Here is a 26,467-nt window from a genome sequence, read left to right on the forward strand (position 1 = left end):
TAAATATAGTTGCAAGTATAGAAAACTTCTGGAAGAGCATCATGTTGGTCAAGAAAGAACGCAGGAATGGTAAAGGAGAGGTGAATTTACATCAAGAAATGAAAGGTTAATATTGGCAGCCCAAGATAGTGGGCTATGTACACGCCGGATTACTAAGTCCATGGAACATGTGGGAGTAACAGACATATGTAGGTTTTGTGGAACCGAATTGCAAACAGTCACACACCTTAATGCTGGTTGCAACTCTCTAATGGCAGAGGGAGTGTATACTGAAAGGCATCATAATGTGGCGAGATTGTGCAAACATTATGGTATCGAAGTGGCTGAAAAACACTGGAAACATAAGCCACACAGAATCATAGAAAATGATGAAGTTTACATCACATGGGATCACCCAATACCAACAATCCAAAAGATAAATGCTACAAAACTGGATATAGTGGCCCAAGAAAAGAAGACAAAAGTAGCATTGATCATTGAAATCGCCACACCTAGTGACTACAGTGTCTTGCGTACAGAGAGACACAAAGTCATAAAATACCTTGATCTGCAGGCAGAAACAAGAGCCATGTGGAAGAAAGATACCCAGACAGTTCCAATAGTACGAGCAACTGGTCTTATAAAAAATAATTTACAATCGTATTTAGATATGTTACCAATTCATGTAACACTGTACAAATTGCAGAAGGAGTCATTACTGGGCACACTGCAGGTGCCGTGAAGAGCACTTTTGGTTAACATCAAAGAGTGAAACAATACTAATTTCATGGACTTTAATCATACTTTGACTTAGGAATGGGGTCCATTTCCATCATGGTATTAGAAACCCAAAAGATTTGGAGAAATTAAAAAAGTCACTGGCTACCTACAGACACTGAACCCATCCCAGTTTTGTTTTGTCAAACCCAGCAGACTTTGAGAGGGTGACCAACGCAATGAATGAGGGGAAAATGGTGAATACTGCCTAACTAGACCTGGCTAAGGCATTTGATACAACACCCTACTCTGGTATTGTTGACAAACCACTGAACTAAGCATAAATCCATACATAATTCACTGGATTGCCAGCTGGCTCACAGATAGGATCCAAGAAATCAGGATTGTTGAGACCACCTCCACCAAGAGAATGGACAACAGCGAAGTACCTCAGGTCTCAGTGATGGGCCCACTCCTGTTTACTATCTATGTCTTGAAGGTCAAGGCTAATATCAAGGGACTGTGGCTCACCAAATTTGCAGAAGACTGCAAACTGGCAACTATCATAGTTCCCCCATGACACTAACATCCCGCAAGAGGGTCTAACACAGACAAATGACTAATGCCACAGCTACACATTAAAATTCAATGCCAAGAAGTGCGTTATAGTGTCTTTTAGGAAAAGGGCCACCCAAGTTAATTACTCCAGGAATAAGGCACTCCTAAAAACTGACTCAGTAATTAGGGATCTGGGAACATGTGTAGACAGTAATCTAGCCTTTGACTGACACATAGTGAAGGAAGTAAGAAAATCATTCTATGTCACCTAACTTATAAGTAAGTGTATGGCATCCATGTCCAAGAAGTTATAGTATAAAACCCCCTTCAACATGTAACTGACCAGGCATTAGCAACAGCTGGAAGACCCAAAGAGGTTCCTCATCAAGAGAATCCAGGGTATTAACAGACTGTCCTATACAGATTGTTTTAAAGTCCTGTCTGTATACTCAGTCTCTTCCAAGTTACTGAGAGGCAATCTATGCCTGGCATAGAAGGCATCCTCAGATCCAGCCCTGATGGACCTTTTGCACATCCACATAACAACAGCACCAGATCACTAGATCCAAGGATTTAAACTTTGTGACATAAACAAAACGTGCTGACGGATGACTAGAATATGTGTCTCAAAGGATCAAACATTCTGGAATAGGCTCCCTATCCATGTGAGGCAGAAACCAGCCCTAACCCTATTCAAAAGTAGCTCTGACCATGAGGTTTAAAAGAAGGTGAGACTCAAATGAGCTATTTAATGTCTGACTGAAAATGATTGGGTAGATTATAAGTGATGTATAATGTTTGCAACTGGGAGTGTGTCATTATGGTTTGTGATGTAAAATGCTTACAACTAGGATTGTGTCTGTGTGGTTTGTTTTTATTTATATAGCTGTATGATTGCCTATGTTGTAAGTATGTTTCTTGTTTAAAAAAAGCCAGGAATTGAAAACTGTGTGTAATGTTGCTCAGGTTATATGATATATGCCAATATATGTGAAGTACAATGTTTGTAAATATGAACATGTTAATGCAATTTCATTACTTTTATATAAATATAAATTTGCCTATGTCACAAGTGATAATTCAATAAAGGTGTTTAAAAAAAAAAAACAAACAAGCAAAAAAGTAACTTTAACCACTGGATGGGAAAATTGAAAATTCACCCCTGGTCTGACTCCCTTATCGCTGACAGTAAATATTTCCTAAGTAACATACCCCCCCCCCCCCCCACTAAACCTTTAGCAACCTAATAACTAACATAAACCTCTGAAGAGACACCAATGTTACATGAGGACACAATTTGGTTGAGTTACGTGGCTAGGCTTATAAAGGCTCTGGTGGTCCTTAGCCTAGTTCATACACTTGTGAACTAAACAGGTCCTCAATCCTGATATAAAGTGGCATTAAACAGATTTTTCATCAGCAGGTTGCAAAAATGGATGGCATGGGGAACAGTGGAGAACTTGTACCTCTCTAAACTGTGGTGGGAAACTCTGCTGTGTTTGTGGTAGAAATCTTTTCCACAACTGTACAATCTAAATCCTACATCTCTCTAACACCCAAAATACTCTGTGATGAGACTAAGGTAAGCACTGCTGTCATTTCCTGCTTTACTTGACATGGCTGAAGCACAAAAATTATAGTTATGTACTTACCATAACTTGGCATCTGTGTTATCTGCAGTCACCATTCATCATGTTAGGATCTTGGATCCACTACTGGATCCAAGCCGGCAGACACAAATAGTTTAGCTCAAGCTCCTCCCCTCCCATAATGCTCTGCTGCCCTCTAATCCCTCAGTTCAAGTTTGCATAAGGAAAGAAGACAGACCAAAACACTAACAGCAAAACAGAACCACCATAATCCAACTAATCTTTAAGGAAGGGGGCTGGTGGGTGGGACCATGATGAACGGTGACTACAGATAACACAGATGCCAAGTTATGGTAAGTACATAACTATAAATTTGATGTTATCTAGTCACTATTCCTCACGTTAGGGTCAGAGTCCCCAGCTATCTAAATCCTGGGAGACCTCAAGGAAGGTTAGATGCTGAAGAAAGTACAGTTTTGTACCTACCATAAATGTAGATGTCCGATAGGTATGCATCTGCAGTCATCACATATGGGTTGTCCTGCCTCAGGCAGCCCTTCGGTCGGCCGGATTCCAAAGTCTGGGTCCGGCGTCGGCTGATGTCGCCCTTTCCCTGACGTCAGAGCGCCTGGGGTATAAAAGCGTCAGCCGACGCCATCTTCCTCAGATTTTCTTGCCCCAGATGCCAGGTGCCCTCTAAGGAAGGCTAAAATTTGGAGAAATGCAATAAATTCCAAACATTTTCAGAAATATATAAAAATATATGTATATAAAACAAATACACCATAATAGATAACCCCAGCTAGCTATGAGAGGAATAAGAACCCAAGAAATACCACAGAGGGGAAGGAGGGTGGGTAAACCTGACTGCAGATGCATACCTATTGGACATCTACATTTATGGTAGGTACAAAACTGTACTATGTCCTTCAAGGATGCATCTGCAGTCATCACATATGGGTAGAATACCATAGCCAATCTGGGGGTGGAGGATCTATGTAAGAGATGGTGTAGCTAAAATTCCCTGCAGGACTGCCGTAGCAAAGCCTGCTCTGGATCTGGAATATAAAGGTAAATTGTAATGCTTGGAAAATGTATGCGCGGAGCTCCATGTAGCAGCTTCTAAAATGTCCTTGGTAGCCACCCCTCTTAAGAAGGCTGTGGAGGTGGCTGTAGCTCTGGTGGAATGAAGTCTAATGTTAGCTGGCACAGTCTTTCCATGAAAGGAGTAACAAAAATGAATGCAATTCCCTATCCATTTTGAAACTGTCTGTTTGGAAATTGCTTTTCCTTGTGCACCAGCAGCATATGCTACAAACAGCTGGTCAGTTTTTCTGCAACTTTTAGTTCTGTCCAAGTAGTAGCGCAACTGCCTGTGTATGTCCAGGGTGTGCAGAAGTTTTTCCCCTTTGTTTTGTGGATTTGGAAAGAAGGTAGGCAGGTGAATAGCGTGGTTTAATGAGTCCCTGGATACCACCTTTGGAATAAATGAAGGATTGGTTCTCAATGAAACTCTGTCCTGATGAAAAATAAGAAATGGCTGTACTGCCATGAGGGCCTGTAACGCAGATACTCTTCTTGCTGAGGTTATGGCCAGAAGGAAGGCAGTCTTCCAAGACAGGAACTGTGGTTCTGCAGATGCTGCTGGTTCAAAGGGGGGTAGTGTTAGTTTTTCCAACACAAAGTTAAGGTCCCAAGTAGGCACTGGTGGTTTCCTTGGAGGATTGATGTTTTTAATTCCTCTTAGAAACTGCCTTAGGAGAGGATGAGAGAAGACAGGTGGATCAGTATTATACTCTGCTGAAATTGCTGAAGCATGAATTTTAATGGAAGAGTAAGACAGGCCATTGTGGGGCATTTCTGCCAAGTATTCCAGAATATGTGCCATGTTCATCACTGTCGCATCTAGGCCCTTTGTGGTGTTCCAAGTGTGAAACCTTTTCCATTTTGCTGAATATGCCTTCCTTGTGGAAGGCCGGCGGGCTTCCATGATGATATCCTTCACTCTCTTGGATAGCTTGTCCTGTGGAGGAATCAAGGTATTTTCCAGGCTGTTAGTTGCAATGTCTTCAGGTTGGAATGCAGAGTTTTGAAATTGTGTTGTGTCAGGAGAAGTGGCCATAGTGGAAGAGGCCATGGTTTCGTGCGTGACATGCTCTTTAACAGTGGGTACCAGTGCTGTCTTGGCCAGTCTGGAGCTATCAGAATCACTTTTGGCTGCTCTGTCCTGATCTTCAGTAAGACCTTGGTCATTAATGGAAGAGGTGGAAAAGCATACACTGTTAGAGTTCTCCAGCTGAAGGACAGGGCGTCCACTTTCCATGCTTGTGGGTGGTATGTCCTTGAGCAGAATTTCTTCAGCTGATGATTGTGGGGGGAGGCAAAGAGATCTATGTCCGGCCTCCCCCATAATTGTGTTATCTGAAAGAAGATGTGTGGGTGCAGCATCCACTCGTGTGCATCTATGATGTTTCTGCTTAAACTGTCCGCCAGTATATTGTCCTTTCCTGGCACGATCCTTGTGCAGCAGTTGCAGGTCCTGCACTACCTCTCTGGTTGGGAGGCTGCCATTGACGTCCTCTGTAGGAGCCTCTAGCTTGCCCTCTACCTCTGGCACGCCTGTTTCTGCCTCTCTGAAATCTTTCTGTGTCCGGAAAGGACCAATTCTTGGCAGGCCAATTTCTGCTGAATCTTGGCGGTTGTACTTGTAGAAAATCTTTGACTGTTTGTACAGATTTTGCCTTTTCCTCAACTTTCTTTAAGACCTCCTGAGCAGTGGAGCCAAATAACCTTTGCTTCTCCAGTGGAGCATCCAGAAGCTTAGCTTTAACATGGTCTGGCAGAGATTGTTCCTTCAGCCAAGCATGCCTACGTATGACTGCACCAGTCATAGCTGACCTACATGAAGCTTCCAATGCATCATAACCACACTGCAAGAAATGGTTGCTAACCTGCTGGGAGTTATGTACCAGATCCTGAAGTGGTTTGCAATCTAGGGGTTCAGGTGAAGACAGTTTCTTATGCAATTCATCTAACAAATACTCTTGGTACTGTATCATATGAAATTGACAATTTAATGCCCTCATAGAAAGAGTAGCAGAAGTATACACTTTTTTACCCCATCTCTCTAAAGCCCTGGACTCCCTTTCAGAGGGGACTGGATTTTTAGCAGAGGTAGCTGCAACCCCTTTAGGGCCCTGGGAAATAGTTTCTGGAGCAGCAGAATGGGCCTTGTAAAGAAAGTGATGTGAGTCCGGGACCCTGTAGTACCTATCGGGTTTGACAGGGGCCGGAGGAAGAGTGTCAGGGGTTATGCTAGACTCAGAGTACACATCATCAATGACATTCAAAACAGGAGGAATAGCCAAAGGTCTATGCTGAGGTAAATGCAGAAAAGTTCTTAATCTCTTCCTGGAATCAGAGAATTCCTGGCCCTGCCATTTGAAATGCTCTCTCATAGTGTGCAGGGTCTCCCCGAAGGAAAGTTCTTCAGGAGGGGAGGCCGAGGGGATAGATTCCTCTGCATCAGAATCCTCGTAGGCCAAAAAGGCCTCCTCCTGGTAGTCCGAGAGAGCAGAGCCATCAGAGGCCTCCTCTGAGGAGTGGGGATCAGAGAGCTCAACCCTGGGCCTTTTGTCTGGAGGAGGTTGAGAGCCCCTGTCCGGATGGGACTGAGAGCCCCTAATTAAGGAAATTAGGTCCTCTGCTAAACTTAGAAACTGAGAACCTGTAGTGGGTCCCTGAGGAATAACCCTGGGAGGCATAGTTTTTGTATGTTTAGCAGCTTTAGCCCTGGTGAATGCCTTTATGGACATGGATGCAGGAGGCCTGGCTGCACCACGTGCTGGTGTAGGTTTGTCAAGAGGAATGGTGTCAGAAGTTTCCAAAACACCAGTTTCTGAAGGAAATTCAATAACCGACTCAACAGGGGCCTCCGGGGCCGAGGTTGTTGGTTGAGCGGTTTCGGAGGAGGGAAGTACCAAGGACTCGGTTTCAGCCGAGACCGAGACACTCGCGGTAGGCCTGGCCGTGGTTTCAGCCAAAACCGCGGTCCGCGTGTGTCGGTCCTTGTCCTTCCATTTTTTAATTAAATGGGAAGTCGGAGTCTCCGACGGCATATTATAAGCAAAACTAGCCCCAAACAATTCCTCTGCAAACTCCGCCCGACGTCTAAGAGTGCGTCGGTTGAAGGAAGCACAGGCTGAACAGGCCGAGACGTCGTGGTCTGGGCCTAGGCAGGGGAGGCAGTAAGAGTGGAAATCCTTATGAGGTATTTGTTTCCCACAAGTTAAGCAATTATTAATTTTATCTGACATCGGCTGAGGCAAGAAAGAGTCCCCAATGGGGTACTTAGCTTTTGAAGTCTTCGGTAGCTGAATTACAGGAGCTGGCCGACCGGCACTTGCGAACTGCTTCTGCTTCGAGCACCATGCGGCAAGAAAGACTGAGGAAGATGGCGTCGGCTGACGCTTTTATACCCCAGGCACTCTGACGTCGAGGAAAGGGCGACATCAGCCGACGCCGGACCCAGACTTTGGAATCCAGCCGACCGAAGGGCTGCCTGAGGCAGGACAACCCATATGTGATGACTGCAGATGCATCCTTGAAGGACATCCATGGAGTCAAAGGAAGCCCTTGCTCTAGAAACCAAATCCAATTTATAGTGGGAAATGAATGTGTGAGGAGAAGACCATGTTGCTGCTGCACAAATGTCATCCAAAGACTGATGATCTGCAAATGCAGTTGAGGTAGAAATTGCTCTGGTGGAATGAGCCCTTATTGATGCAGATAAATGAACACCTTCTGAAGAGTAAATGAAGGAAATATATTGCGAAATCCAGTGGGAGACAATGACTTTCGAAATTCCTCTGCCCTTTCTATTCATAGAAAAGGCTACAACAACTGGTCTGAATGTCTAAACTCCTGAATTCTATGCAAATAAAAATGAAGTTGACAATGAATGTCTAAGGTGTGCAGGATATACTCCCCTTTATTGGTATAGTTAGGAAAAAATACTGGAAGATTAATGCATTGATTAAGATTAGTAGTTGAGGCCACTTTAGGCATAAAGGATGGATCTGGTTTCAGAGACATTCTGTCCTTATGGAAAACTAAGTAGAGCAGCTTAATTGTAAAAGCTTGCAGCTCCAAAACTCTCTTTACCGAAGTTACTGGCACTAAAAAGGATTTCTTCCAAGAAAGAAATTTGAAATTGCAAGATGTCGTTGGTTCGAAGGGTGGTTTCGTCAATGCCTGTAGCACCAAAGATAAATCCCACAGAGGAGATGGATGCTTCACAGGAGGCCGTAAGAGAAAAACACCTTTTAAAAAGGCCTTGCAGAGGCGGGAAGAAAAGGTAGAATCACCACTAAAAATTTGAAATTCTTACCACTTGAACCTTGATCATGGAGAAACAGGCCCCTTCCTTAAAAAGAGAAGTCAAAAAGACAAGTATCTCAGGAATGGAAGCTGAAAAGGGGTCCAGATTCTTATTCTTTGCCCAAATCAAAAACCTCTTCCATTTACTGGTATAAATCTTCCTAGTGGAAGAGCTCTGGGAAGCAAGGATAATATCCTTTATGGGTGAAACTAGCCTGGACTTAGCCAAAATCACTGGAAGTGGACATACCATGCTGTCAGACGCAGGGTCTGAAGGTTCGGGAGTGGAAGCAGAGACGGATGAGACAAAAGATCCGGAATTGGATCGAGCACCCAGGGTGGATGCCTCAAGTGAGACTGTAGAAGGGGGAACCACACCTGCCGAGGCCAGAAGGGAGCAATGAGGATCAATTAACTCTTGCATCTGGCTTTCTGATGTACTCTGGAAATTAAAGGCAAAGGAGAAAAGGCATACAGGAGATCCAGAGGTCAATCGTGGGTGAGCGCGTTCCTGGGGGATTCCCCCTTGGGGGGATCAATGCAAAAAAGTTGCTGCTTTTGTGGTTGAGAGGAGATGCAAACAGATCACGGCTCGGAAATACCCACCAACGGAAGATCTGTTGAGCCACCACTGGATTCAGGGACAACTCGTGAGGGGTCAAAACAGCCCTGCTCAATTTGTCTACCAACACGTTGGATACTCCGGGAATGTGCGTTGCAATGAGAAAGCACCCCGTGGACAGCGCCCATTCCCAGAACCTCATGGCCTTGTGACCCACCAGATTAAAACATGTGCCCCTTTGCCTGTTGATATAACAAACAACTGCCATGTTGTCCGATAAAACTGCAATTGTTCCCTGAGGGAGGCAATCCTGAAAGGCTTGCAATGACAGAAGGATTGCCCTCATTTCCAGAACATTGATGTGCAATTGGTCTCTGACGGCGACCACGTCTCTTGGACCATCTGTCCCTGGAAATGTGCTCCCTACCCTAGTAGGAAAGCGTCTGAGGTGACCATCGCAGTAGGAATCGGTGGCGCGAACGACCTGCTCACTAGGAGGTCCGGTGATCGAATTCACCACAAAAGATGCTTTCGACACACAGGGGTGGGACAAATGGTGAATGATAGAGGATGCAGAAATGCTGACCACTGAACTGCAAAGGTCCACTGAAGAACTCTCATGTGGTACCACGCCACTGGTACTAAGTAAATGGCAGCCACCATGGACCCTACAGCCCTGAGAATGTGTGAAGCCGGAGGACGTTTGCTCCAGCAGAACCTGAACCTGGACACAAATAAGAGACGCCCGGCGAATAGGAAGGGCTGCGATCTGTGTGGTGGCATCCAACAGAGTGCCTATGAACTCCAGACGTTGGGTTGGAATCAAAGAGGATTTGGCCATGTTCACTGTAATTCCCAACTGATGACACAGGGAGAGTAAGGTGTGAATGTTATCCAATAGTTGATGCTTTTGTAGAGGCCGTCAGGAACCAATCATCCAAATAGGGAAAAACCTAGATTCCCTGCAGCCGGAGATGAGCTGCCACCACCGCCATGCATTTGGTGAACACCCATGGGGCTGAAGTGAGGCCAAAGGGCAGGGCCCTGAACTGAAAATGATCAGCTCACAAGTGAAAGCAGAGAAACCTCCTGGACTGTCGAGCCACTTTTATATGGTAGTACATGTCCAGGAGGTCCACTGAGCACATCCAGTCGTTGCTGTGCAAAAGGGGCACAATCGACTGCAGAGTGACCATCCAAAACTTTGACTTCTGTACGAACAGGTTCATGCAACTGAGGTCCAGAATAGGACATAGGTCGCCTGTTCTCTTTGGAACTAAAAAGATGCGGGAGTAAGTTCTGGATCCTCTCTGCCCTGTGGGGACCTCTTGGGTGGCTCTTTTCTGAAGAAGGCTCGCAACCTCCTATCGGGCCAACTCTTCCTGACTGAGTGGCACGTTTAGAAGGGTTCGAGATTTCAGGGGAACTTCCGAAAAGTGAATGCAATAGCTGCTGGATATAATTGCTAGCACCCACTGATCATTTGTAATGCTTGCCCAGGCTAGAGGGTGCAAAGATAACCGACCTGCGACTGCCTCCAGGGAAGGACAGTCAGGCAACATCTCATGGATGCTGAAAAGGTTTCTCAGAGAAGGGTTCCCTGGAACCTTGATATTGTAGGCCTCCTCTGCCCCTAGGGTGACATCTACCATTGAAACCTCTTCCCCGTCCCCTGGAAGGGGAATCCTCCTGAACATCTAAGAAGAAAGACTGCATCTACTGAAATCACATTTTCTTACTCCCCTTCTGGGTCTTAGAAAAGGATCTCTGAGGGGCAAAAAATCTAGTCCCAAGGGCCGACAAGGTCTTCCATTCCTGTTCACTGCGGGTAAACGTCTCTTTCACAGTGGGACCAAAGAGAGTGGAACCATCAAAGGGGGCGTTGATAAACGACATCTTTGAAGGCCTCTGCAAACCCATTCAGGCGCAGCCAGGTATGATGCCTAATGGAGATACCTGAGCCCGCTGCCCATGAGGACCCTTCCACAGCATTGGAAATTAGCCTCATAGACAAATTCACAACTGAATGAAGGGTTGACAGCATAGGAGAGATCACCTTGAATTCCTCCTCAGACATTGACCCTGAGAGGGAAGTAGACAGTTCCTTTATCAAATCCCTCTGGAGACGGTGAAATGAGCAAGATAATTTAATGTTCACAGGCTAAATGAAGCCAAGGTGAACACTCGCTTTCCAAATCTGTCCAGAGCTCTCGATTCGTGATTGGGAGGGTGGACAGAAGAACTCTGCTCTGCCAATTCCTTTTTGGTGGCAGTGGCCAGCACAATAGCATCAACAGGGACTGCTTTGGACCAGAAGGTTTTATCCGCTGGGGGACTGAGAAATTTGTCTGCTTTCTTTGTATCTGGCTCTTTCCAAGCCCTGCTGGCCTCGAGATTAATAAGAGGATGAGTGGGGGGGGGCACCCAAGAGGTAGATGGGCCCATGCCGAAAGCCTCCAGAAATACGGTATCCTTCCGAGGATGGGGATTGGGCAGACCAACCGCCTTTCGCCTTGAGGATTTTGAGTATGTCTCCAAAGGAGACGTCCTCTGGTGGAGATCTCAGGGACCCGTCCCCTTCATCAGCATCCGTATCTTCGGTTAACGACTTCATAGGGGAGTCTAGATGTCTCCTCTTACATGTCCTCTTCCTGGGAACTTCCTCTACCAGAGGCTGCGTGGAAGACTCAGAAGAGGAGGGGACTCCTGAGGGGGAGGCACCCCCTGGAGGCTAGGCTGGATGTTCTGACCAGAAGCAGAATGACCCAGCCCACTCAGATACTGAGGCTGGGTAGGATGACGGTGTGGGGGGGGGCAGCTCAGATCGCAGAGAAGGACATTCCGTCACCCAAAAAGTGGAAGGACTGGAGGAGGTCCTGTCCCCCTCTTCTGCCAATAATACCTTAGCAGAAGAGAAGGTAGACCACCCCTGGCCCCACGCTCCACTGGACAGCATCGGGCCAGAGCTATCGTAGGCCGAAGCACCCAGGAGAAGAGACCAGTCAGAAAACCCCGGACCCAAATCCAACCCCATGGACCCCGGGTCAACAGCTGTGACCAGAGGGATGATCTGTCCTGGGGGGGCAGGAACAGCACCGTCGATCCCGTTAGGGAAGGGCCCAAACAGGACCCCGACACTGTCCTGGCCTCCGCCCCGCTCATCAGTCCCTGGGAATCCAAGCTACTGGTCGGATGAGGAGCAGTTAAATGGAAGTGGGAGACTGGATTCCCGACCTGTGGGCCAGGGAAGCCGGAAGCCAGAAGCCCCAACTCCATCTGAGCTTACAGGAAGACCCGCATCATCCTGTCCATATCCATAGGAAAAGCAGTCCTGGAAGATCGGGAGGATATGGAGGACCTGGTGGGAGAGTCCTGCCTGGAACCTGAAGGTCTTCTCTTGTGCTCCCTAGAATGAGACCTACTAGGAGAGGAAAACGCCTGCACTGAAATCAAGGGATCCAAGGGAAGGTCCTTCACTACAATCGGCTCCGGCACGACTCTCAAATCCATCCTACTTAGAGCCAACATCAACAAAGGATCTGAGATAACAGCCCTCGAATCTCTTGGATCCGAGAGGATCAGATCCGTGGACACAGCTCCCACCCTTGTATCCGAAAGTCTCGAATCCAGAGTCCTGGATCCAGTAGAGGGAGCCAAAGGAGTCGGATTTGAAGGCGTTGGATCCGAACCTTTGGATCCAGGAGTAGACTCCCTGGACAATCTGGGACCCGAGAGTTTCAGATCCAAAACTGCCCTGGCTGGAGCTGGACCCGAGGACTTAGGATCCGACAGCCTGAGATGTTTGAAGGGGCCTCCTCCACAGGAATCCTCTTCTTCGCCCCTGAGGAACCCACCTTGGCCGGGAACCAGTGACCAAGGGGCCTCCCTTAACCAAACCTTTGATGAGTAACTTATTCTGGCAGTCAACCTGAGCTCTAGGGTTGAAGGGGGCACAAATGCCGCACTTCACCTCGAAGTATTCGCCACCAAGACAATACAGACACTCCTCATGTGAGTCAGAAATACGCATTTTCCAAGCACATGAGGAGCTTCTCTTAAACCCCAAGGGTTTATCTGACATCGCCAAACCTAGGGAAAAACCCTTGCTCTAAGTCCAAAACAAACCAAAGTTTGGAAACACACAAAGAAACCATCCGAAACACTCCCTAACTACTCAGTAACTACTTAGATTAAGTACTCTACCTAGGCTAAACACAGTACACTACTACACAAACAAAGTTCTTTATGTCTATAAAGGTAAAAACGCAATTGTCTGTGAACATCCAGTTGGTGAGCTTGTATTCTGCCTTGCTGCTGTGATTGGGAAAGAACACTGGGAGATCTATGGATTGATTTAAATTGTTCTCTGAGCAGACTTTAGGAAGAAAGGATGGATTGGTCCTCAGAGAAACTCTGCCCTTGTGAAACACCAGGTAAGGAGGACGAACACATAGTGCTTGAAGTTCTGTGACATGCCTAGCTGAAGTGATAGCAACCACAAAAAGTGTCTTCCAAGACAGAAACCTAAGTGAACATGATGCTGCCGGTTCAAAAGGAGGCAAAATTAAGGAAGTTAAGACTAAATTAAGATCCCAAGGAGGAGGGGGATCTCTCGCTGAAGGTCTAAGAAGAGATGTTCCTCTCAAAAAAGCCTTACAGAGCTTATGAGACATGATGTTAGAATTCAACAATCTGATATGAAAATTTGAAATGGCCGCTAACTGTATTCTAATAGTAGCGGAAGCGGCACCGGACTGAAAAACTTGTGCTAGAAATTCAAGAATTTCATGGACTGGGGCTGAGAAAGGATCTACATTTCTAGACTCTGCCCAGTAAGAAAACCTTTTCCATTTACTAGCATACGTTTTTCTCGTAGTAGACTTATGTGAGGAAAGGATAATATCACAGACTGCTGGGGAGATACCGGGAAGCCTGGCTAAGGCTGGAAGTGGAGTAACCAAGCTGTAAGCTGGAGTGCTTGGAGGGATTAATGCAACCCACCTGATTGATGAATCAGAAGATCTGGAATCGGGTCCAGAATCCAGGGTTGATCGACAAGGTAGAGGTGCAGGAATGGAAACCATATCTATCGAGGCCAATAAGGGGCAATGAGGATCATTTTGAAACCCAACGATTTTGCTTTCTGTATGAGTCTTGGTATTAGGGGAAATGGGGGAAAAGCATAAAGGAGTCTCTGAGGCCAATCATGGACTAGAGCGTCTCTGGGTATGTGACCTGGAAGCGGAAGAAGGGAGAAGTAGTTGCTGCATTTGCTGTTGAGAAGGGTGGCAAACAGATCACAGCAAGGCTGTCCCCATTTGCGGAAGATAAGATCCGCAACTTCCTGATTCAGAGACCACTCATAAGGCATGAGAATAGCTCTGCTGAGCCTGTCCGCTATGACGTTGGATCTCCCAGGGATGTGCGTAGCAATCAGAAAATGTTGGGAGGAAATCGCCCATTGCCACAGTCTGAGTGCCTCTTGACACAGGGGGTAGGACCTGGTTCTGCCCTGTTTGTTGATGTACCACACCACTGACATGTTGTCTGTTTGAATTGCAATGATCCCCAAAGGAAGACAGTCTTGAAGGGCTTGCAACGCCAGAAGCATGGCTCACATTTCTAGGACACTGATGTGCAGATGGTACTTGTGACGTTGCCAAGTGCCTTGGACTGTCCTGCCCAGATAATACCCCCCACCCTATCAGGGAGGTGTCCGTGGTCACTGTGGCTACTGGTGGAGGCTGTATGAAAGGTCTGCCCTGAGACACTAGTGAGGAGTCCATCCACCAAGACAGGTGCCTTTTGCATGTTTCTGTAATCAGGATCATATGAGACATGGGAAGTTCCTGAAAGGACCACTGCGTGAAAAGAAGCCACTGAAGAATTCTCATGTGGAAATGCGCTAATGGAACCAGAAGAATGGCTGCTGCCATGGAGCCCAGAGTTTAAAGGACATATCTGACTTGAATTCTTTTGCTCTGCATTAGGATTAACACTTGTTGATGAATTGTGGAAACTCTTTCCAGTGGTAATCTTGCAAACATTTCCCTTGTGTTTAATTCTGCTCCTATGTAAGTGATAGACACACAGGGCAACAAGGCAGATTTTTCGAAATTTATTGTGATGCCTAGTTGAGTGCATGATGTGATTGTATAATACCGCGCTTGTAAGAGTTGATGCCTGGTGGTAGCAGTAAGGAGCCAGTCGTCTAGATATGGAAACACCTGGAATCCTTGACACCTCAGGTGAGCCGTGACTACTGCCATACACTTGGTGAACACCCTGGGGGCAGAGGTAAGACCAAAGGGCAGAGCTCTGAACTGGTAATGACTGGCCCCTACCCGGAAGCAAAGAAATCTCCTGGAGTGTCTGTCCATCTTGATATGGTAGTATGCGTCCTGAAGATCTGTTGAGCACATCCAATTGTCCTGACCCAGAAAGTGTAGAATGGACTGTAGCGTGACCATCCGAAACTTTTCTCTTTGTACAGATTTGTTTAGTCTGCTGAGATCCAGAATCGGTCTCCGGTCCCCTGTCTTTTTTGGTTCCAGAAAGAATCTTGAGTAAGTTCCGGATCTGAGCTGGTCTGCGGGGACTTTCTGAATGGCTCTTTTTTCTAGCAGTTTTGAAACTTCTATGACTGCTTGCTCCCTCAGATTGGGTGGAACATCTGGAAAGGCCTTTTTTGACTGTAAGGGGGATTGATGGAAGGGAATTTTGTAAAATCCAGATATAATGGATAGTACCCATCTGTCTCTTGTTAAATTTTGCCAGGCTTTTGGGTACAGCGAAAGTCTTCCCCTGACTGCCTCCAGAGGTGAGCAACCGGGCAACCCTTCAGGGATGCTGGAAGGGCTTGCCAGAGAAGGATTCTCTGTCACCCTGGTTCTGCGGACCCCTTCTGCCACGAGGGCGGCGTCTGTTATTCTTGTTTCCCCCTCTGCCTCTGGAGGAAAAATCACCATGTGTGTCAGGCAAGGATCCCAGGGATTTCCAGAACCACATCTTCCCACTCTTCTGACCCTTGAGGTAAGGTCTAGAGGGAGTGGAAAAACAGACTCCCACGGCACAGAGAGTTTTGCCTTCTTGCTCACACTTGGTCAACGTGTCTTTCACCTGAGGCCCAAAGAGAAAGGAGCCATCAAAGGGAGTACTGATGAAGGACGCTTGAAAGGGTTCCGCAAACTGACACAGCCGCATCCAAGCATGTCTCCTGGGGGCCACACCTGTACCAGCGGCTCTGCTCGCTCCATCGGCTGCATAAGAAATCAGCCTCATGGAGGAGTTGACTATGGAATTAAGAGTCGCCAGCTGGGAAGCTACTTTGGCTTGTACTCCCTCAGCTGTAGGATGTTGAAGGGCATCTCCAAGCTCTTTCAGGAGATTCCTTTGAAGATGAGTAAAATGACACAGATAGTTCAGGGACCTCATCGAGAAGGTCACTGAAGCAAACATTTGCTTTCTGTACCTGTCCATCGTCCGAGACTCTTTGTTAGGGGGATGAACAGATGAAGAGGTTTCTGCTAACTCTTTCTTGGTGGCTGCTGCTACCACCATGGCATCAATGAGCACAAATTTGGAAAGGAATTGCTTATCCTGGGGGGCTGCAATAAACTTGTTAGGTCTCCTAGGAGTTGGTTCCACAATGTCCGGAGCTGACCAAGCCTTTTGAGACACCACAGACATGAGTGTGTCGAAATGAGGAGAAACCCAGGAGGTGGAAGGTCGGGAATCGAATGCGTCTAGGAATACAGACTCATCCTCGGTAGGGGCTAGGGAAGTCCCGTTCCCCCTCTGCTTAAGCATTTCAAGGATGTCCGAAAAGGAAACATCTTCAGAGGGGGACCTCGGGGACCCTTCCGATTCATCTAAGTCTGTATCTGAAGTGACAGACTCAGGGGAGTCAATATGCTTCCTCTTGCACTTCTTCTTCCGAGGGGGATCCTCTGAGTGATCAGGGGAGGCCTGCGAAGAAGAGGGAACACCCAATGGGGTGTCCTGGGGCATTAGTTCCCTATGCTTGGGGTCTGGAGGAGGAGCAGAGGTTGGCACAGACACTATGGGGGATGGAGCCGATGGAGCTGGTAGTGGAGCTGTTTCGGAGGACAGCACACTCCACATGACCTCAAAGGCATCTCGACCTCGAGGCAGAGAAATCTCCGGTTCTGAAGAAATAGGAATCTTGCTCTGCGCCGAGGACGACGGCTCCGAGGCCGATGTTGGAGCTGAGCTCACCTGCGCCGAAGCTCCGAGGGGGAGAACGGGGTCAGACAAGGGTCCGATGCCACCCCCCCGGAACCGACGAGAGAGCCCTGGCGTCCAGATTCCTCGATAGAAGGAACAGTTGAGGTAATTGGAGCCGAAGGAGAGATGGTGATTGGAGCCAACAGTTCCACTACCCGCACACCAACGACCTCTGGCTCCAAACTCAATGGAGTCGGAGGAGGAATGGAAATAGAGATGGTTGGAGCCAATACCTGTTGAGGTGGGCTGGATAGTAATTTAGCTAGTGCCTGTGACTTAAGCAACCTACTTACTACACTCTCCACATCATGATCCGAAAGCCTAGAGGATCGAGAGGAGTGTGAAGAATGGTGGCTACGTTCACTTTGTAATAATGGTGACCGAGGCGCCAAGTGGATGGACTCTAAAGAAGGGGACCTCAATATCTAATGGCTCTGTGGCGGCTCTGAAACATCTGATGAGGCCGACGGAGGAGTTTGTCTTGTCGGTGCCAGCTGGAACCGACATACTCGGTTGTTCCAGTACAGCAGTCGGCTCCGAAGGTGGAGCCAACAGTTTGACAGATTTAGGGGATTTCACTGGCTGAGAACTCTTTGCCGGTGAATCCTGAGGCTTCAATAAACCCCGAAGGATTAATTTTTTTTGTACCCTTGCAGGACACTTGGACTAAAGGTGTGGCAAATAGAACAAGAATCCTGCAGGTGAACAGCGACCAAACAATAAACGCCACTAGTGTGCCCATCTGTCAGAGACATTTTCTGACAGCATGAGTCACACTTTTTGAAGCCAGAAACTTTCGTATCCTTGGACCTAACTCTACCATTACACACAATCCAAGTACCACAATACAGACAGACAAAAAAAATCTCTACACTACTAAACGAACACAACAGTTTTTTTTTTTTATATACAGTAAAAAGGAAGGGAAGGAGAGCCTCTAAGTTAAACAATGTAAAATGTGGCCACTGCACTCAATGTGTTAATGCATTGGAAACTGAAAGTGTGAACATTCCTGACTATGGTACAATTTCTTTAACTCACAAATTGAATTGTAATAGTACTCATGTTGTGTATATTGCCCTATGCCAAACCTGTGATAGTTTCTACATAGGTAAGACCAAGAAGACTTTCAAAGTTTGTATATACCAACACATGTACAACATCAAGAAAGGTAATCTAAAGAATGTGTTGGCAGGGCATATCAACTCGAACACAGATCATAGATTCAAATTTACAGCAACTGATTAGATCGAAAGTAATAGTAAGGGGGGTCCCAAGGAATTGTTCCTTGAATTCAAAGAATTTATGTGACAATTGAGGGTGAATGCACCTGGATTGAACAATGTCACTTCTCTCTCTCTAGGTATCTAAAATTGAAAGCTGAATTTTATTTTTGACTGCAATGCTTATGGTTTTATTATGGCGTTGAGTGATAGGAATCACATACGATTTTAGTTGAAATTTACGTACTTCAACAGTGCTGTTGATTTATTTCTAGGTTTTAAAGTAGTATTTATGGCTCAAGTATCTAGATGGTGGTATTAAATAACATATACCACAATTTTTCTTAGTTAAACATTTTTACAAGTTTCTTAAAATGTTTTTTTAATCCATAGTATACTTACATAAAGGAAATTATAGTAAAAAATGTGTGTATCTACAAGGTTTATTTATTTTAATTGTTGTGATCATGGGATGGTGCCTGGCTATAAAAGGATGTGATATAACAGTATGATTTATCTGAAGAAGTCACATGTAATTGCAGGCGAAAGAGCTAATTAAACTTTAGTTTTCTAGTTTCACTGGTCCTGTGTTCGTTTTCTTATTTTTGTTACTCGTACAACTATTTATACACCCAAATGCATATAAGCTGAGATTGTGTATCAGATATACAGCCTCGGGAAGGTAAAGCTTTGGTACCCTGGCCGGATGTCAGTGGTGATAACCCATATGTCAGAAATACTGCAACAGTGACTTAAAACCAGAAAAAAGCAGGAACTCAAACATCCAATATATTTATTGAATGCACAATGTATAAAAAGCAACAGTGATTTAGAGACAAAGATTTGTTTCAAATCCTGCATAACTTTAGCCTTATCTGGAAGGGTCTTAAACAATTCAGCAGCAGTAATGTCAAAGAGATTCAGGTTGTCTAATGGGGAATCCAATAATCTGGCCTTGACGTCTTCAGGCACAGTCTAGGGTACAACCAACAGTACCTCCTCATAACAGATCCAGATGCAGCTCCCCTGGGGCATTAGTGGAATCATAATTACATTTAATAGAATTACGAACCACCTGAGAGGCAAAGCTCAAAAGGGAAATGTCAGAAGTCCTACCCTCTGAATCAGGCAAATCAACCAGAATGCCCCCAAGTTGGGAGAAAAGAGCCAGGACATATCTAGTCATATGGGTCTGGTAATAAATATCACTGAAGGCTAAAGTAAGAAAGGTATATATTTTTTACAACACCTGACGATGGCATGGCTGTCCTTATCAGACGGTAAAAGGTTAGAAGAAGACAGCAACTAGCATGATTTATCAGTAGCTACAGAAATAACAGCAGGAACAGAGAAATTACTTTTATATAAAAATTGTTGAGCTTCTGGAACTTTATGGAACGTGCCAATTTTTTATGGGCAGGGGGTTGAGAAGCTGCAGTGAAAGTATCCAAAAAGGTAGCCAGCTCTGGAGGGACTGCAGAAGGCTGAGGAGAATCTATTTGCAAGAGATCATAATACCTTTTTTACATCAGAAACTTGGTAACGGCTCCACGTAGACTGTTCCATCATACAAACTACCATATCCCCAGAAGACAATTCTTCCATAGGAGAGTCAGGAGAAAGTAAATCTTCCTCAGACTCCAGGGCAAGGGGATAGTGGATCTTAGAGGAGTAAACCAATGACTTCTCACCAGAGTATAACTCTTCATCAGAGGAATCAGAGACCCTAGGGTGTTTGAAAGGAGTGGAAGACCAGGGAAACAAAGCAGGAACAGATGATCCTTGAGTGGACTTCAGAAGCATAAGAGCATTGAAAAGCCCCCCCCCCCAAGTAAAATTCTGCCATTCTTTGTGTGGATCATTAGCCACAGGGGCCACATGCTTAGTATTCTGTTTCTTTTCAAAGGAACATCAGTTTTATCAAATCTAGGAGGTTCAGACCCCTGCCCAGATTCAATGACAGTACTAGGCACCTCTTCCCTAACAAATGTTTGGGAAATCCCCTAGGCCCCTCTGAAATAATCAGCAGTAGTTCCCCACCACATCTGCACCAGATGTAGGCATAGCCACAGCAAATGTGCAGGTACACAGCTCCATGGCAGCCTCCAACTGGGTCATGCCAGAGGGAGCTGACATTGGTACCAGATGGCCCTTGAGTTCTTCATCCAATCCGATGGAGATGTATGATGAAGGCTGGACAGCGGCAGGATCAATGTGCACCTTTTTGGCTTTCTTTTAAAGTGGCACCTGAATGTCGGGCTGGACAGATTCAACTATGGTACCCTGAGCCAAAACCTTCCATCACTGGTTCTCCAAATAAATGGAAAGAGATGACAAATGGCTGTGGAATGTTTTAGGGACAAATGCCTGACAAATTTCACATTGTATATGGTTGTGGATATCATGTAAACAAAAAAGACACTATTCATGCCTATCTTTAAGGGGAATTTCCCTCTCATATTCACATTTTCTCTTCCTGGATGACGTAAACTATCATCATCATTCTCTTTCGGCTTTTCCCGTTAGGGGTCGCCACAGCGGATCATCTCTTTCCATTTCTTCCTATCCTCTGCATCTTGCTCTGTCACACCAACCGCCTACATGTTCTCTCTCACCACGTCCATAAACCTTATCTTAGGCCTTCCTCTATTCCTCTTACCTGGCAGCTCCATCCTTAGCATCTTTTTCCCAATATACCCATCATCCCTCCTCAGCACATGTCCAAACCAACGCAATCTCGTCTCTCTTGCTTTGTCTCCAAACTGTCCAACATGAGCTGACCCTCTAATATACCGATTCCTAATCCTATCCATCCTAGTCACACCGATTGCAAATCTTAACATCTTTAACTCTGCCACATCCAGCTCTGACTCCTGCCTTTTTGTCAATGCCACTGTCTCCAACCCATATAACATAGCTGGTCTCACTACACTCTTGTAGACCTTCCCTTTCACTCTTACGGATACCCGTCTGTCACAAATCACTCCTGACACTCTTCTCCACCCATTCCACCCTGCCTGTACTCTCTTCTTCACTTCTCTTCCACATTCACCATTACTCTGAACTGTTGATCCCAAGTACTTAAACTCGTCCACCTTTACCAACTCTACTCCCTGCATCCTCACCATTCCTCTACCCTCCCTCTCATTTACACACATATATTCTGTCTTAGCCCTGCTGACCCTCATTCCTCTGCTCTCTAGAGCATATCTCCACCTCTCCAGAGTCTCCTCAACCTGATTCCTACTCTCACTACAGATCACAATGTCATCTGCAAACATCATAGTCCACGGGCCTCCTGTCTGATCTCATCTGTCAACCTGTCCATCACCACTGCAAATAAGAAAGGACTCAGAGCTGATCCTTGATGTAATCCCACCTCCACCTTAAACGGATCTGTCACTCCCACTGCAGTCCTCACCACTGTCACACTACCCTCGCATATCCTGTACCACTCTTACGCACTTCTCTGCCACTCCCGACTTCCTCATACAATACCACAACTCTTCTCTAGGCACCCTGTCATATGCTTTCTCCAAGTCTACAAAGACGCAATGCAACTCCTTCTGACCTTCTCTGTATTTCTCCATCAACACTCTCAGAGCAAACATTGCATCTGTAGTGCTCTTTCCTGGCATGAAACCATACTGCTGATCACTAATCATCACCTCCCTTCTTAACCTTGCTTCCACTACTCTTTCCCATAACTTCAAGCTGTGACTAATCAGTTTTATCCCTCTGTAGTTACTGCAGCTCTGCACATCACCCTTATTCTTAAAGATAGGTACCAAAACACTTTTCTCCACTCCTCAGGCATCCTCTGACTTTCCAAAATTTCATTAAACAATCTAGTTAGAAATTCCACTGCCATTTCTCCTAAGCACCTCCATGCTTCCATTGGTATGTCATCTGGGCCAACAGCCTTTCCATTCTTCATCCTCTTCATAGCTGCCCTTACTTCCTCCTTGCTAATCTGTTTCACTTCCTGATTCACTATCCCCACATCATCCAACCTTCTCTCTCTCTCATTCTCTTCATTCATCAGCCTCTCAAAATACTCTTTCCATCTACTCAACACACTCTCCTCTCTTGTGAGTACCTTTCCCTCACTATCCTTTATCACCCTTACATGCTGCACATCTTTCCCAGCTCTGTCCCTCTGTCTAGCTAATCGGTACAGGTCCTTTTCTCCCTCTTTAGTGTCCAATCTCTCGTACAACTCTCCATATGCCCTATCCTTAGCTTTTGCCACCTCTCTTTGCCATGCGCCTCATCTCCTTATACTCATGTCTACTTTCTTCATCTCTTTGACAATCCCACTTCTTCTTCGCCAGCCTCTTCCTCTGTATACTCTCCTGTACTTCCTCATTCCACCACCAGGTCTCCTTGTCCTCCTTCCTCTGTCCAGATGTCACACCAAGCACCTTTCTAGCAGTCACCCTTACTAGTTCTGCTGTAGTTACCCAGCTATTCGGTAACTCTCCACTGCCTCCCAGTGCCTGTCTTAACTCTTCCCTAAACTCCACTTCACAATCACCCTTTTTTAACTTCCACCATTTAATCCTTGGCACAGCTTTCACATTCCTCCTCCTCTTCTTGATCACCAACGCCATTCTACATACCACTAATCTATGCTGCTTAACTACACTTTCACCTGCCACCACTTTACAGTCTCCAATCTCCTTAAGACTGGCCCTCCTACATAGTATATAATCAACTTGTGAGCATCTTCCTCCACTCTTGTACGTCACCCTATGCTCCACCCTCTTCTTAAAATACGATTCACCACAGCCATGTCCATCCTTTTCGCAAAATCCACAATCATCTGACCTTCTGCATTCCTCTCCTTAACACCATACCTACCCATCACTTCCTCATCCCTCTGTTCACTTCACCAACATGCCCATTAAAGTCCGCTCCATCACTAGTCTCTCACCCTTGGGTACACTCACCACAACTTCATCCAACTCACTCCAAAATTTCTCTTCTCATCGCACACCCAACTTGAGGAGCATATGCACTAACAACATTCATCATTACACCATCAATTTCGAGCTTCATAAACATCACTCGCTCAGACTCTCTCTTCACGCGTATTTCACTCTTGGCATATTGTTCCTTTAGTATAACCCCTACCCCATTTCTCCTGCCATCCACACCATGATAAAACAATTTGAACCCGTTTCCTAAACACCTGGCCTTACTTCCCTTCCATCTGGTCTCTTGCACACACAATATATCAACCTTCCTTCTCTCCATCATATCAGCTAGCTCTCTTCCTATACCAGTCATACTGCCAACATTCAAAGTTCCTACCCTCACTGCTACACTCCTAACCTTCCTCCTATCTTCCTGCCTTTGGGCACGCCCTCCTCTTCTCCTTCGGCCAACAGTAGCCCAATTTCCGCCAGCACCCTGTTGGCTAACAGTACTGGTGGCGGTCGTTGTTAACCCGGGCCTTGACCGAACCGGTATGCAATTATGAAAAGTTCTCCGCATCAGTAATTTTTGGCAGAAGTTTTATGCCGGATGCCCTTCCTGACGCAACCCTCCCCATTTATCCGGGCTTGGGACCGGCACAAAGAAATGCACTGGCTTGTGCATCCCCAGTGGCTGGGTTGGATGACGTAAACTATGGTAACAGGAAAAAAAAGAAAGGTAGGAAGAGACCCCACTGGGGCACTTATCTTTAGAAGGCTCAGTAGTGGAACCAATCCAGTGAGCAGCTTGCAGACCGAATTCAAACACAGTGCATGGATTGCCAGTAAAGTAGTGCTGAGTATTAGGCACTCATACATCACATACGTACCTTACGCCTTGCACGTAGACATACAGTGCCTGGATGATGTACAGACTTTGGTATTCTGGCTGGATATTCAGCTGTCCTTGGCAGGATATCCCAAGAGTAAAGAATACTGCAACAGTGATAAGGAAGGACATCTGGTGAAGTGTCAGGTACTTTAAAAGAAGTCTGCAAGCCTCTGTTACTGGAAACCAACATACAAGATATAACCTCCTCCAGAGATTCAGTAGAAGCAGTTCTTCTAATGGCAACCAAACTCTTGACTTTCTGATTTCATGTGAGAAGCCTTTTCCTTTTTCAGAGTCTACATGTTTAGAAAAGTACTTCTTCTAAACTATTTCATCTGAAGACTGATTTTTCTGTCAAATATGAGTTGAGACTTAGGATGCCTTATTATAGAAGCACATACAAATTTCTCAAATTTTCATATATAATAGTCAGGGTTAGGCAAAACAAGCACAGGGTGTGGTAGTCTTCTGGTGTTATTAGTTTTCTACAAGCATACTTGTTCACATATCTTAATGGCATAATTCCAAAATACCATGAGGTGTTAAAAATGTCTTCAAAATGTTGACTTAACCTGAAGAAATGTTTTGAAAAAGACTGCTAACAAAGTCTGCACAAACTATTATGCAGATATGTTTTTTTCCTAGCACAACTTAGGGGCCAAGAGTACTCAGTAAGGCAAGAAGAACTGAAGACAGCAAACCCTGACATGATATATCTGGCACCACCATTATCAGTACCTGCCTTGCAGAAGGGCAAACACTATAGAAGGTGATTAAAACCATATGTTATGACTTACAGTGAAGCTCCCAACAAAAGGTAATGTAACTCTTTGATGATTTTTTTTCTCTGTCATCGTGCATTCTGCTGTGGTGTGAATGTCTATGCTTTAAATGGGCAACAGGTAGAGTGTGTTTTTGACTCATCTTTAGAACAAAAGTTGTTGGAATGCATGATTTTGGTGTATTATATGTAACAAAACACAACTTAATTGAGCATGTATCTGATGATATCACAGCCTACTGATAAACTTTAAGAAACTGATAAAATACATTGCCTACCTGTTCTACTTGTAGCTGCTGTCGAAGGACCCTCACTCGCTCCTGGTTGTCAGGGTGGATATTGTGATGTTCATTTCTACAAAGATAAAGACACAAAATTATAAGCAACACAATGCTAACAAATCAGGTCTTAAACAGCATGAGAAAATGTACACTTTCATTGCAAATTCAATCTAGATATTCTTTTTTTTTCTTGAATATCAAGCTCCATGGTATCCTAGTGAGAAAACATAAAACCCTGTTACACAATCATAAGGCACGAATAAGGCCTAAAAAGCAGCTTCTTGTTTTCATGCATAACACTCTATATATTGGCACTTGCAAGATTTAAAGCCTATAAATTAATCACATAAAATAAATTGATTTAATGGCTTTTTTTACATTATTTCCCAAGCAAATATATAAAACAGCTTTTTAAATAATAAAGTGTCATATTTTTGCACATAACAATATTAGTTGTTTCATATTAAAAGCTGTGTTCAGTCACATTAGCTTATTTTAAGTTGAATATTAACTTGCCTGACGCAGTTGCAAAGTAATACAACTTTTGTTTTCTTAACTATAGTCAAGTATCATGAACAAAATTTGTACAGTGAAAGAACCTATACATCCTTTGTCCATTATGTTTATAATACATACAAAAAACTGACATGCACTCCAAAACATCTGAAACTATTATTTTTACTTGTATGCACAAGTAGTCCAATTTACCACTTTTCCAGCAGAAAGAGAACTCTTTTACCTACTTACAATAGTACTCTATTTCCATAAATGCACAAAGCTGCACACAAACAGCAGGTACTCCCACATGCAAAAGATTATTAATCTTGCCATTAAACAGGATTTTTTTGTCTTATGTAATTCACCAAATAAATAGGCACAATTTTTGAAATCTATATCACGTGCGTCTATAAGCCACATATGACCATCAGGTTTTCAGAATGGGTACCCTTGTCCAGAAGGACAAAGTTCAAAATAATGTATATTTAATAGACCATTCTGAAAGAAGAAACACCTTAAGCTATCTCATGGGATTTCATCTGTACAAGAGATGTTCCAAAGAATTGTTGAATAAGTATTTGATGGCATGGAAGGTGCTGTAAATACAAACAATGGTATTTGCCATAATGATAGAACTGCATTGTTCTGATTCGTCCTCTTCAACCATCAAAACTTAGACCTCAGGGTCTAAGTCACCCTCCCACAGAAGAAAAACTTTATCAGGCATTAACTCCTCTCCTTGACCAAATTGTCCTGTGCATCTCCAAGTTCTTCAGATCTGAAGTATGCTGCACAAGATTAGTGTTCATAAACACAACAAAGATAAAAACGTGAAACATATC

At 45.0% G+C, this 26,467-nt stretch overlaps 1 protein-coding gene across 5 annotated transcripts in view; it reads right to left on the reverse strand.

The window, feature by feature from the left end:
• RNF170 (ring finger protein 170) overlaps nucleotides 1-26,467 on the reverse strand; it is a 747,148-nt gene that overhangs the window by 156,520 nt on the left and 564,161 nt on the right. For all 5 annotated transcript variants that reach the window (XM_044060906.1, XM_044060905.1, XM_044060909.1 and 2 more), the window contains one exon: nucleotides 25,125-25,200. In XM_044060906.1, the coding sequence (XP_043916841.1) occupies nucleotides 25,125-25,200 (76 nt within the window). The remainder of the gene's footprint in view (nucleotides 1-25,124; nucleotides 25,201-26,467) is intronic.

This window comes from Protopterus annectens, chromosome 2.part0, assembly GCF_019279795.1.
Source record: "Protopterus annectens isolate FY-2018-M chromosome 2.part0, PAN1.0, whole genome shotgun sequence".
Classification (NCBI taxonomy): domain Eukaryota; kingdom Metazoa; phylum Chordata; order Ceratodontiformes; family Protopteridae; genus Protopterus; species Protopterus annectens.